Source organism: Oncorhynchus tshawytscha, linkage group LG31 (genome assembly GCF_018296145.1).
Source record: "Oncorhynchus tshawytscha isolate Ot180627B linkage group LG31, Otsh_v2.0, whole genome shotgun sequence".
Taxonomy (NCBI): Eukaryota; Metazoa; Chordata; class Actinopteri; order Salmoniformes; family Salmonidae; genus Oncorhynchus; species Oncorhynchus tshawytscha.
In genome coordinates, this window is record NC_056459.1 from 38,885,732 (window position 1) to 38,899,002 (window position 13,271).

At 51.2% G+C, this 13,271-nt stretch overlaps 1 protein-coding gene across 1 annotated transcript in view; it reads right to left on the reverse strand.

Moving 5' to 3' along the window:
* Positions 1-1,294: 1,294 nt before the first annotated feature.
* Positions 1,295-13,271, reverse strand: part of angpt2b (angiopoietin 2b) — a 71,540-nt gene continuing 59,563 nt past the window's right edge. Inside the window, 2 exon segments of the mRNA XM_042310464.1 lie at positions 1,295-1,698; positions 2,550-2,680. Of these exon segments, the coding sequence (XP_042166398.1) occupies positions 1,538-1,698; positions 2,550-2,680 (292 nt within the window). The 3' untranslated portion in view covers positions 1,295-1,537.

Consider the following 13,271-nt stretch of genomic DNA (forward strand, 5'->3'; position numbering starts at 1 on the left):
ACAACATTGTAGTTACTCCACAATACTAACCTAAATGACAGGTTAGTGTTGAAAATAATAAAACATATTTCAAAATATCAATCTTGTTTGCAACAAGGCAAAAAAAAAAAAAAAAAAACAAGGCAAAAAATGTGGCAAAGGAATTAACTGTTTGTCCCAAATACAAAGTGTTATGTTTGGGGCAAATCCAATACAACATATTACTGAGTACCACTCTCCATATTTTCAAGCATAGTTTTGGCTGCATCATGTTATGGGTATGCTTGTAATCTTTAAGGACTGGGGAGTTTTTTTGGACAAAAATAAATGGAATGGAGCACAGGCAGAATCCTAGAAGAAAACCTGGTTCAGTCTGCTTTCCACCAGATACTGGGAGAAGAATTCACCTTTCAGCAGGACAGAACCTAAAACACAAGGCCAATATACACTGGAATAGCTTACCAAGATGACAGTGAATGTTCCTGAATGGCATAGTAACAGTTTTGACTTAAATCTACTTGAAAATCAACGGCAAGACGTGGAAAAGGTTATCTACCAATGGTCAACAGCCAATTGGACAGAGCTTGAAGATTGTTGAAAAGAATAATGGGTGTGGAAAGCTCTTCTCCACAGCTGTAATCGATGTCAAAGGTGCTTCTACAAAGTATTGACTTTAGGGGTGTGAATACTCAAAAAATTTGCTACAATTTCTAAAAACATAATTTTCACTTTGTTGTTATGGACATACACATAGATGGTTGAGAAAAAATATATTTAATCCATTCAGAAATCAGGCTGTAACAACAACAACATGTGGAATAAGTCAAGGGGACGCTTTCTGAAGTCACACTATGTACAATTACATTAGAAAACACATGTTTAAGTTCTTGCCTATGTGCCATTTTAATGGGAAAAATCTCTAAAACAGAATACATGTTTAAATTTTTTTTAATGTTAATACCCCTTTTTCTCCCCAATTTCGTGGTAACCAATTGGTAGTTACAGTCTTGTCTCATCGCTGCAACTCCTGTACGGACTCAGGACAGGTGAAGGTCGGGAGCCGTGCTTCCTCTGATACACAACCCGAACAAGCCTCACTGCTTCTTGACACAATGCCCACTTAACACGGAAACCAGCCGCACCAACGTGTCGGAGGAAACACCGTACACCTGGCGGCCGTGTCAGCGTGCACTGCACCCGGCCCGCCACAGGAGTCGCTAGAGCGCGATGGGACAAGGACATCCCAAACCCTCCCCTAACCCGGACGACGCTAGGCCAATTGCACGCCGCCCCATGGGTCTCCCAGTCGCGGGCCGGCTGCGACAGAGACTGGACTCGACCCCAGAATCTCTAGTGGCACGGCTAGCACTGCGATGCAGTGCCTTAGACCACTGCACCACTCGGGAGGCCAACAGAATACATTTTTGGAGAAAAAATATCGTATTCCAAATGTCTGTCAAACTTCCTTATTCGCTCATCTGTCAGTAATTTAGTCAGTCAGGGTGATGTCATCAGTCGCTTCCCCTTTGAAATCATCAGCTGTCGCAGCTGTTATCCCTCAGAAGCCTGCGGGTCGAACCATCATGGTTGTCATGGTCGCCATGAGGCTGGCGCCCTTCCAGTAGTACCACTTGATGCCGTTGTAATGGACCACGTTGGAGACGCCAGCGTAGTAGATACCATTCAGGTTGGAGGGACCACATGCCTCAAACCACCAACCTAGTGGAGAGGTAAGAGGTCAGGGATTAGAGGTCAGGGGTCAGGAAGAGAGAAAGGGCAGAGGGACCACACGCCTCAAACCACCAACCTAGTGGAGAGGGAAGAGGTCAGGGATTAGAGGTCAGGGGTCAGGAAGAGAGAAAGGGCAGAGGGACCACACGCCTCAAACCCCCAACCTAGTGGAGAGGGGAGAGGTCACGGGTTAGAGGTCAGGTGTCAGGAAGAGAGAGGGCCACAGTGGTTGGGTAGGTGGTTTGAGGACCACAGAGAGGGCAGAGGGACCACACGCCTCAAACCACCGACCTAGTGGAGAGGGCAGAGGTCAGGACCTAGTGGAGAGGGCAGAGGTCAGGACCTAGTGGAGAGGGCAGAGGTCAGGGGTTAGAGGTTAGGACCTAGTGGATAGAGAATGGAACAAAGAGGGAAAAGCGGGTAGTGTGGTCAAAGGGTCAAAGGTCATAAAAAGTGATTTCATGTAGGTTCATGTACTACTTTACATGAGGATGAAACAGGAAGTGATGAAAATAAAGTGAGAGGAAAGATAGATAGAACGTAGGGAAATAGAGAAAGATGAAACAGGAAGTGAGAGGAAAGATAGAACGTAGGGAAAGAGAACGTAGGGAAAGAGAGAAAGATGAAACAGGAAGTGAGAGGAAAGATAGAACGTAGGGAAAGAGAGAAAGATGAAACAGGAAGTGAGAGGAAAGATAGAACGTAGGGAAAGAGAGAAAGATGAAACAGGAAGTGAGAGGAAAGATAGAATGTAGGGAAAGAGAGAAAGATGAAACAGGAAGTGAGAGGAAAGATAGAACATAGGGAAAGAGAGAAAGATGAAACAGGGATCTGAATACCTCCAGAAGACATCTGAGCACACTTGCAGGAGCAGCGGTCGTTGTCTCGGTCCTTGGTGCTGAACTGGGTCCCATGCTGGGTCAGACTACTGGTGCGACCAGCAGTACCACTGAACCCCTGGGCATGGAGACTGGGAGAGGGAACGGACCAGAACTGTCAACACATAGGGCCTGTTTTCCAGACCCAGATTAAGTCGGTTCAAATCAAATCAAAGCGTACACATATTTGCAGATGTTATCGTAGGTGCAGCTAAATGCTTGTGTTTCTAGCTCCAACAGCTTCGTAATACCAACAAGTATGAGCCATGACTACAATACAGTATATAAAGTGGGTAAACAGAATTAGAGTGACCAGTGTTCCATGACTCTATGTGCATAGGGCAGCAGTCTCTAAGGTGCAGGGTAGAGTATTGGGTGGAAGCCGGCTAGAAAAGTGGTTAAGGTTCAGGTCAGGGTACTTGGCGGAGGCCGGCTAGTGGAGACTGTTTAACAGTCTGATGGGTTGGAGATGGGAAAAGGAAGAGGCTGGCTAGTGGAGACTGGAGATGGGAAAAGGAAGAGGCTGGCTAGTGGAGACTGGAGATGGGAAAAGGAAGAGGCCGGCTAGTGGAGACTGGAGATGGGAAAAGGAAGAGGCTGGCTAGTGGAGACTGGAGATGGGAAAAGGAAGAGGCCGGCTAGTGTAGACTGTTTAACAGTCTGATGGGTTGGAGATGGGAAAAGGAAGAGGCCGGCTAGTGGAGACTGTTTAACAGTCTGATGGGTTGGAGATGGGAAAAGGAAAAGGCCGGCTAGTGGAGACTGGAGATGGGAAAAGGAAGAGGCTGGCTAGTGGAGACTGGAGATGGGAAAAGGAAGAGGCCGGCTAGTGGAGACTGGAGATGGGAAAATGAAGAGGCCGGCTAGTAGAGACTGTTTAACAGTCTGATGGGCTGGAGATGGGAAAAGGAAGAGGCTGGCTAGTGGAGACTGGAGATGGGAAAAGGAAGAGGCTGGCTAGTGGAGACTGGAGATGGGAAAAGGAAGAGGTGGCTAGTGGAGACTGGAGATGGGAAAAGGAAGAGGCCGGCTAGTGGAGACTGGAGATGGGAAAAGGAAGAGGCCGGCTAGTGGAGACTGGAGATGGGAAAAGGAAGAGGCCGGCTAGTGGAGACTGGAGATGGGAAAAGGAAGAGGCCGGCTAGTGGAGACTGGAGATGGGAAAAGGAAGAGGTCGGCTAGTGGAGACTGGAGATGGGAAAAGGAAGAGGCTGGCTAGTGGAGACTGTTTAACAGTCTGATGGGCTGGAGATGGGAAAAGGAAGAGGTCGGCTAGTGGAGACTGGAGATGGGAAAAGGAAGAGGCCGGCTAGTGGAGACTGGAGATGGGAAAAGGAAGAGGCCGGCTAGTAGAGACTGTTTAACAGTCTGATGGGTTGGAGATGGGAAAAGGAAGAGGCTGGCTAGTGGAGACTGGAGATGGGAAAAGGAAGAGGCCGGCTAGTGGAGAGTGGAGATGGGAAAAGGAAGAGGCTGGCTAGTGGAGACTGGAGATGGGAAAAGGAAGAGGCTGGCTAGTGGAGACTGGAGATGGGAAAAGGAAAAGGCTGGCTAGTAGAGACTGTTTAACAGTCTGATGGGCTGGAGATGGGAAAAGGAAGAGGCCGGCTAGTGGAGACTGGAGATGGGAAAAGGAAGAGGCCGGATAGTGGAGACTGTTTAACAGTCTGATGGGTTGGAGATGGGAAAAGGAAGAGGCTGGCTAGTGGAGACTGTTTAACAGTCTGATGGACTGGAGATGGGAAAGGAAGAGGCCGGCTAGTGGAGACTGGAGATGGGAAAAGGAAGAGGCTGGCTAGTGGAGACTGGAGATGGGAAAAGGAAGAGGCCGGCTAGTGGAGACTGTTTAACAGTCTGATGGGTTGGAGATGGGAAAAGGAAGAGGCTGCTAGTGGAGACTGTTTAACAGTCTGATGGGTTGGAGATGGGAAAAGGAAGAGGCCGGCTAGTGGAGACTGTTTAACAGTCTGATGGGTTGGAGATGGGAAAAGGAAAAGGCCGGCTAGTGGAGACTGGAGATGGGAAAAGGAAGAGGCTGGCTAGTGGAGACTGGAGATGGGAAAAGGAAGAGGCCGGCTAGTGGAGACTGGAGATGGGAAAATGAAGAGGCCGGCTAGTAGAGACTGTTTAACAGTCTGATGGGCTGGAGATGGGAAAAGGAAGAGGTCGGCTAGTGGAGACTGGAGATGGGAAAAGGAAGAGGCTGGCTAGTGGAGACTGGAGATAGGAAAAGGAAGAGGCCGGCTAGTGGAGACTGGAGATGGGAAAAGGAAGAGGCCGGCTAGTGGAGACTGGAGATGGGAAAAGGAAGAGGCCGGCTAGTGGAGACTGGAGATGGGAAAAGGAAGAGGTCGGCTAGTGGAGACTGGAGATGGGAAAAGGAAGAGGCCGGCTAGTGGAGAGTGGAGATGGGAAAAGGAAGAGGCTGGCTAGTGGAGAATGTTTAACAGTCTGATGGGCTGGAGATGGGAAAAGGAAGAGGCTGGCTAGTGGAGACTGTTTAACAGTCTGATGGGCTGGAGATGGGAAAAGGAAGAGGCCGGCTAGTGGAGACTGGAGATGGGAAAAGGAAGAGGCCGGCTAGTAGAGACTGGAGATGGGAAAAGGAAGAGGCTGGCTAGTGGAGACTGTTTAACAGTCTGATGGGCTGGAGATGGGAAAATGAAGAGGCCGGCTAGTGGAGACTGGAGATGGGAAAAGGAAGAGGCCGGCTAGTGGAGACTGGAGATGGGAAAAGGAAGAGGCCGGCTAGTGGAGACTGGAGATGGGAAAAGGAAGAGGTCGGCTAGTGGAGACTGGAGATGGGAAGAGGAAGAGGCTGGCTAGTGGAGACTGTTTAACAGTCTGATGGGCTGGAGATGGGAAAAGGAAGAGGTCGGCTAGTGGAGACTGGAGATGGGAAAAGGAAGAGGCTGGCTAGTGGAGACTGTTTAACAGTCTGATGGGCTGGAGATGGGAAAAGGAAGAGGTCGGCTAGTGGAGACTGGAGATGGGAAAAGGAAGAGGCCGGCTAGTGGAGACTGGAGATGGGAAAAGGAAGAGGCCGGCTAGTAGAGACTGTTTAACAGTCTGATGGGTTGGAGATGGGAAAAGGAAGAGGCTGGCTAGTGGAGACTGGAGATGGGAAAAGGAAGAGGCCGGCTAGTGGAGAGTGGAGATGGGAAAAGGAAGAGGCTGGCTAGTGGAGACTGGAGATGGGAAAAGGAAGAGGCTGGCTAGTGGAGACTGGAGATGGGAAAAGGAAAAGGCTGGCTAGTAGAGACTGTTTAACAGTCTGATGGGCTGGAGATGGGAAAAGGAAGAGGCCGGCTAGTGGAGACTGGAGATGGGAAAAGGAAGAGGCCGGATAGTGGAGACTGTTTAACAGTCTGATGGGTTGGAGATGGGAAAAGGAAGAGGCTGGCTAGTGGAGACTGTTTAACAGTCTGATGGACTGGAGATGGGAAAAGGAAGAGGCCGGCTAGTGGAGACTGGAGATGGGAAAAGGAAGAGGCTGGCTAGTGGAGTCTGGAGATGGGAAAAGGAAGAGGCTGGCTAGTGGAGACTGTTTAACAGTCTGATGGGTTGGAGATGGGAAAAGGAAGAGGCCGGCTAGTGGAGACTGTTTAACAGTCTGATGGGTTGGAGATGGGAAAAGGAAAAGGCCGGCTAGTGGAGACTGGAGATGGGAAAAGGAAGAGGCTGGCTAGTGGAGACTGGAGATGGGAAAAGGAAGAGGCCGGCTAGTGGAGACTGGAGATGGGAAAATGAAGAGGCCGGCTAGTAGAGACTGTTTAACAGTCTGATGGGCTGGAGATGGGAAAAGGAAGAGGTCGGCTAGTGGAGACTGGAGATGGGAAAAGGAAGAGGCTGGCTAGTGGAGACTGGAGATAGGAAAAGGAAGAGGCCGGCTAGTGGAGACTGGAGATGGGAAAAGGAAGAGGCCGGCTAGTGGAGACTGGAGATGGGAAAAAAAGGAAGAGGCCGGCTAGTGGAGACTGGAGATGGGAAAAGGAAGAGGCCGGCTAGTGGAGAGTGGAGATGGGAAAAGGAAGAGGCTGGCTAGTGGAGAATGTTTAACAGTCTGATGGGCTGGAGATGGGAAAAGGAAGAGGCTGGCTAGTGGAGACTGTTTAACAGTCTGATGGGCTGGAGATGGGAAAAGGAAGAGGCCGGCTAGTGGAGACTGGAGATGGGAAAAGGAAGAGGCCGGCTAGTAGAGACTGGAGATGGGAAAAGGAAGAGGCTGGCTAGTGGAGACTGTTTAACAGTCTGATGGGCTGGAGATGGGAAAATGAAGAGGCCGGCTAGTGGAGACTGGAGATGGGAAAAGGAAGAGGCCGGCTAGTGGAGACTGGAGATGGGAAAAGGAAGAGGGCGGCTAGTGGAGACTGGAGATGGGAAAAGGAAGAGGCCGGCTAGTAGAGACTGTTTAACAGTCTGATGGGCTGGAGATGGGAAAAGGAAGAGGTCGGCTAGTGGAGACTGTTTAACAGTCTGATGGGTTGGAGATGGGAAAAGGAAGAGGCTGGCTAGTGGAGACTGGAGATGGGAAAAGGAAGAGGCCGGCTAGTGGAGAGTGGAGATGGGAAAAGGAAGAGGCTGGCTAGTGGAGACTGGAGATGGGAAAAGGAAGAGGCTGGCTAGTAGAGACTGTTTAACAGTCTGATGGGCTGGAGATGGGAAAAGGAAGAGGCCGGCTAGTGGAGACTGGAGATGGGAAAAGGAAGAGGCCGGTTAGTGGAGACTGTTTAACAGTCTGATGGACTGGAGATGGGAAAAGGAAGAGGCCGGCTAGTGGAGACTGGAGATGGGAAAAGGAAGAGGCTGGCTAGTGGAGACTGGAGATGGGAAAAGGAAGAGGCCGGCTAGTGGAGACTGTTTAACAGTCTGATGGGTTGGAGATGGGAAAAGGAAAAGGCCGGCTAGTGGAGACTGGAGATGGGAAAAGGAAGAGGCTGGCTAGTGGAGACTGGAGATGGGAAAATGAAGAGGCTGGCTAGTAGAGACTGTTTAACAGTCTGATGGGCTGGAGATGGGAAAAGGAAGAGGTCGGCTAGTGGAGACTGGAGATGGGAAAAGGAAGAGGCTGTCTAGTGGAGACTGGAGATAGGAAAAGGAAGAGGCCGGCTAGTGGAGACTGGAGATGGGAAAAGGAAGAGGCCGGATAGTGGAGACTGGAGATGGGAAAAGGAAGAGGCCGGCTAGTGGAGACTGGAGATGGGAAAAGGAAGAGGCCGGCTAGTGGAGAGTGGAGATGGGAAAAGGAAGAGGCTGGCTAGTGGAGAATGTTTAACAGTCTGATGGGCTGGAGATGGGAAAAGGAAGAGGCTGGCTAGTGGAGACTGTTTAACAGTCTGATGGGCTGGAGATGGGAAAAGGAAGAGGCCGGCTAGTGGAGACTGGAGATGGGAAAAGGAAGAGGCCGGCTAGTAGAGACTGGAGATGGGAAAAGGAAGAGGCTGGCTAGTGGAGACTGTTTAACAGTCTGATGGGCTGGAGATGGGAAAATGAAGAGGCCGGCTAGTGGAGACTGGAGATGGGAAAAGGAAGAGGCCGGCTAGTGGAGACTGGAGATGGGAAAAGGAAGAGGGCGGCTAGTGGAGACTGGAGATGGGAAAAGGAAGAGGCCGGCTAGTAGAGACTGTTTAACAGTCTGATGGGCTGGAGATGGGAAAAGGAAGAGGCTGGCTAGTGGAGACTGTTTAACAGTCTGATGGGTTGGAGATGGGAAAAGGAAGAGGCTGGCTAGTGGAGACTGGAGATGGGAAAAGGAAGAGGCCGGCTAGTGGAGAGTGGAGATGGGAAAAGGAAGAGGCTGGCTAGTGGAGACTGGAGATGGGAAAAGGAAGAGGCTGGCTAGTAGAGACTGTTTAACAGTCTGATGGGCTGGAGATGGGAAAAGGAAGAGGCCGGCTAGTGGAGACTGGAGATGGGAAAAGGAAGAGGCCGGTTAGTGGAGACTGTTTAACAGTCTGATGGACTGGAGATGGGAAAAGGAAGAGGCCGGCTAGTGGAGACTGGAGATGGGAAAAGGAAGAGGCTGGCTAGTGGAGACTGGAGATGGGAAAAGGAAGAGGCCGGCTAGTGGAGACTGTTTAACAGTCTGATGGGTTGGAGATGGGAAAAGGAAAAGGCCGGCTAGTGGAGACTGGAGATGGGAAAAGGAAGAGGCTGGCTAGTGGAGACTGGAGATGGGAAAAGGAAGAGGCCGGCTAGTGGAGACTGGAGATGGGAAAATGAAGAGGCCGGCTAGTAGAGACTGTTTAACAGTCTGATGGGCTGGAGATGGGAAAAGGAAGAGGTCGGCTAGTGGAGACTGGAGATGGGAAAAGGAAGAGGCTGGCTAGTGGAGACTGGAGATAGGAAAAGGAAGAGGCCGGCTAGTGGAGACTGGAGATGGGAAAAGGAAGAGGCCGGATAGTGGAGACTGGAGATGGGAAAAGGAAGAGGTCGGCTAGTGGAGACTGGAGATGGGAAAAGGAAGAGGCCGGCTAGTGGAGACTGGAGATGGGAAAAGGAAGAGGCCGGCTAGTAGAGACTGTTTAACAGTCTGATTGGCTGGAGATGGGAAAAGGAAGAGGCTGGCTAGTGGAGACTGTTTAACAGTCTGATGGGTTGGAGATGGGAAAAGGAAGAGGCCGGCTAGTAGAGACTGGAGATGGGAAAAGGAAGAGGCCGGCTAGTGGAGACTGGAGATGGGAAAAGGAAGAGGCTGGCTAGTGGAGACTGGCTAGTGGAGGCTGGAGATAGGAAAAGGAAGAGGCTGGCTAGTGGAGGCTGGAGATGGGAAAAGGAAGAGGCCGGCTAATGGAGACTGGAGATGGGAAAAGGAAGAGGCTGGCTAGTGGAGACTGTTTAACAATCTGATGGGTTGGAGATGGGAAAAGGAAGAGGCTGGCTAGTGGAGACTGGAGATGGGATAAGGAAGAGGCTGGCTAGTGGAGACTGGAGATGGGAAAAGGAAGAGGCTGGCTAGTGGAGACTGTTTAACAATCTGATGGGTTGGAGATGGGAAAAGGAAGAGGCTGGCTAGTGGAGACTGGAGATGGGAAAAGGAAGAGGCCGGCTAGTGGAGACTGTTTAACAGTCTGATGGGTTGGAGATGGGAAAAGGAAGAGGCTGGCTAGTGGAGGCTGGAGATGGGAAAAGGAAGAGGCCGGCTAATGGAGACTGGAGATGGGAAAAGGAAGAGGCCGGCTAGTAGAGACTGGAGATGGGATAAGGAAGAGGCTGGCTAGTGGAGACTGGAGATGGGAAAAGGAAGAGGCTGGCTAGTGGAGACTGTTTAACAATCTGATGGGTTGGAGATGGGAAAAGGAAGAGGCTGGCTAGTGGAGACTGGAGATGGGAAAAGGAAGAGGCCGGCTAGTGGAGACTGGAGATGGGAAAAGGAAGAGGCTGGCTAGTGGAGACTGGAGTTGGGAAAAGGAAGATACCGGCTAGTAGAGACTGGAGATGGGAAAAGGAAGAGGCTGGCTAGTGGAGACTGTTTAACAGTCTGATGGGTTGGAGATGGGAAAAGGAAGAGACCGGCTAGTAGAGACTGGAGATGGGAAAAGGAAGAGGTTGGCTAGTGGAGACTGTTTAACAGTCTGATGGGTTGGAGATGGGAAAAGGAAGAGGCCGGCTAGTAGAGACTGGAGATGGGAAAAGGAAGAGGCCGGCTAGTGGAGACTGGAGATGGGAAAAGGAAGAGGCTGGCTAGTGGAGACTGGAGATGGGAAAAGGAAGAGGCCGGCTAGTGGAGACTGGAGATGGGAAAAGGAAGAGGCCGGCTAGTGGAGACTGGAGATGGGAAAAGGAAGAGGCTGGCTAGTGGAGACTGTTTAACAGTCTGATGGGTTGGAGATGGGAAAAGGAAGAGACCGGCTAGTAGAGACTGGAGATGGGAAAAGGAAGAGGCTGGCTAGTGGAGACTGTTTAACAGTCTGATGGGTTGGAGATGGGAAAAGGAAGAGGCCGGCTAGTAGAGACTGTTTAACAGTCTGATGGGTTGGAGATGGGAAAAGGAAGAGGTCGGCTAGTGGAGACTGGAGATGGGAAAAGGAAGAGGCTGGCTAGTGGAGACTGGAGATGGGAAAAGGAAGAGGCCGGCTAGTGGAGACTGGAGATGGGAAAAGGAAGAGGCTGGCTAGTGGAGACTGGAGTTGGGAAAAGGAAGAGACCGGCTAGTAGAGACTGGAGATGGGAAAAGGAAGAGGCTGGCTAGTGGAGACTGTTTAACAGTCTGATGGGTTGGAGATGGGAAAAGGAAGAGACCGGCTAGTAGAGACTGGAGATGGGAAAAGGAAGAGGCTGGCTAGTGGAGACTGTTTAACAGTCTGATGGGTTGAGATGGGAAAAGGAAGAGGCCGGCTAGTAGAGACTGGAGATGGGAAAAGGAAGAGGCCGGCTAGTGGAGACTGGAGATGGGAAAAGGAAGAGGCTGGCTAGTGGAGACTGGCTAGTGGAGGCTGGAGATAGGAAAAGGAAGAGGCTGGCTAATGGAGACTGGAGATGGGAAAAGGAAGAGGCTGGCTAGTGGAGGCTGGAGATGGGAAAAGGAAGAGGCCGGCTAATGGAGACTGGAGATGGGAAAAGGAAGAGGCTGGCTAGTGGAGACTGTTTAACAATCTGATGGGTTGGAGATGGGAAAAGGAAGAGGCTGGCTAGTGGAGACTGGAGATGGGATAAGGAAGAGGCTGGCTAGTGGAGACTGGAGATGGGAAAAGGAAGAGGCTGGCTAGTGGAGACTGTTTAACAATCTGATGGGTTGGAGATGGGAAAAGGAAGAGGCTGGCTAGTGGAGACTGGAGATGGGAAAAGGAAGAGGCCGGCTAGTGGAGACTGTTTAACAGTCTGATGGGTTGGAGATGGGAAAAGGAAGAGGCTGGCTAGTGGAGGCTGGAGATGGGAAAAGGAAGAGGCCGGCTAATGGAGACTGGAGATGGGAAAAGGAAGAGGCCGGCTAGTAGAGACTGGAGATGGGATAAGGAAGAGGCTGGCTAGTGGAGACTGGAGATGGGAAAAGGAAGAGGCTGGCTAGTGGAGACTGTTTAACAATCTGATGGGTTGGAGATGGGAAAAGGAAGAGGCTGGCTAGTGGAGACTGGAGATGGGATAAGGAAGAGGCTGGCTAGTGGAGACTGTTTAACAGTCTGATGGGCTGGAGATGGGAAAAGGAAGAGGCCGGCTAGTGGAGACTGGAGATGGGAAAAGGAAGAGGCTGGCTAGTGGAGACTGTTTAACAGTCTGATGGGTTGGAGATGGGAAAAGGAAGAGGCCGCTAGTAGAGACTGTTTAACAGTCTGATGGGTTGGAGATGGGAAAAGGAAGAGGTCGGCTAGTGGAGACTGGAGATGGGAAAAGGAAGAGGCCGGCTAGTGGAGACTGGAGATGGGAAAAGGAAGAGGCTGGCTAGTGGAGACTGGAGTTGGGAAAAGGAAGATACCGGCTAGTAGAGACTGGAGATGGGAAAAGGAAGAGGCTGGCTAGTGGAGACTGTTTAACAGTCTGATGGGTTGGAGATGGGAAAAGGAAGAGACCGGCTAGTAGAGACTGGAGATGGGAAAAGGAAGAGGCTGGCTAGTGGAGACTGTTTAACAGTCTGATGGGTTGGAGATGGGAAAAGGAAGAGGCCGGCTAGTAGAGACTGGAGATGGGAAAAGGAAGAGGCCGGCTAGTGGAGACTGGAGATGGGAAAAGGAAGAGGCTGGCTAGTGGAGACTGGCTAGTGGAGGCTGGAGATAGGAAAAGGAAGAGGCTGGCTAATGGAGACTGGAGATGGGAAAAGGAAGAGGCTGGCTAGTGGAGGCTGGAGATGGGAAAAGGAAGAGGCCGGCTAATGGAGACTGGAGATGGGAAAAGGAAGAGCCCGGCTAGTAGAGACTGGAGATGGGATAAGGAAGAGGCTGGCTAGTGGAGACTGGAGATGGGAAAAGGAAGAGGCTGGCTAGTGGAGACTGTTTAACAATCTGATGGGTTGGAGATGGGAAAAGGAAGAGGCTGGCTAGTGGAGACTGGAGATGGGATAAGGAAGAGGCTGGCTAGTGGAGACTGTTTAACAGTCTGATGGGCTGGAGATGGGAAAAGGAAGAGGCCGGCTAGTGGAGACTGGAGATGGGAAAAGGAAGAGGCTGGCTAGTGGAGACTGTTTAACAGTCTGATGGGTTGGACAGTCTGAGATGGGTTGAAAAAAGGAAGAGGCTGGCTAGTGGAGACTGGAGATGGGAAAAGGAAGAGGCCGGCTAGTGGAGACTGGAGATGGGAAAAGGAAGAGGCCTGGAGATGGGAAAAGGAAGAGGCTAGTGGAGACTGGAGATGGGAAAAGGAAGAGGCTGGCTAGTGGAGACTGGAGATGGGAAAAGGAAGAGGCCAGCTAGTGGAGACTGGAGATGGGAAAAGGAAGAGGCCGTGGAGACTGGAGATGGGAAAAGGAAGAGGCCGGAGTGGAGACTGGAGATGGGAAAAGGAAGAGGCCGGCTAGTGGAGACTGGAGATGGGAAAAGGAAGAGGCCGGCTAGTGGAGACTGGAGATGGGAAAAGGAAGAGGCTGGCTAGTGGAGACTGGAGATGGGAAAAGGAAGAGGTCGGCTAGTGGAGACTGGGCTGGAGATGGGAAAAGGAAGAGGCTGGCTAGTGGAGACTGTTTAACAGTCTGATGGGCTGGAGATGGGAAAAGGAAGAGGCTGGCTAGTGGAGACTGTTTAACAGTCTGATGGG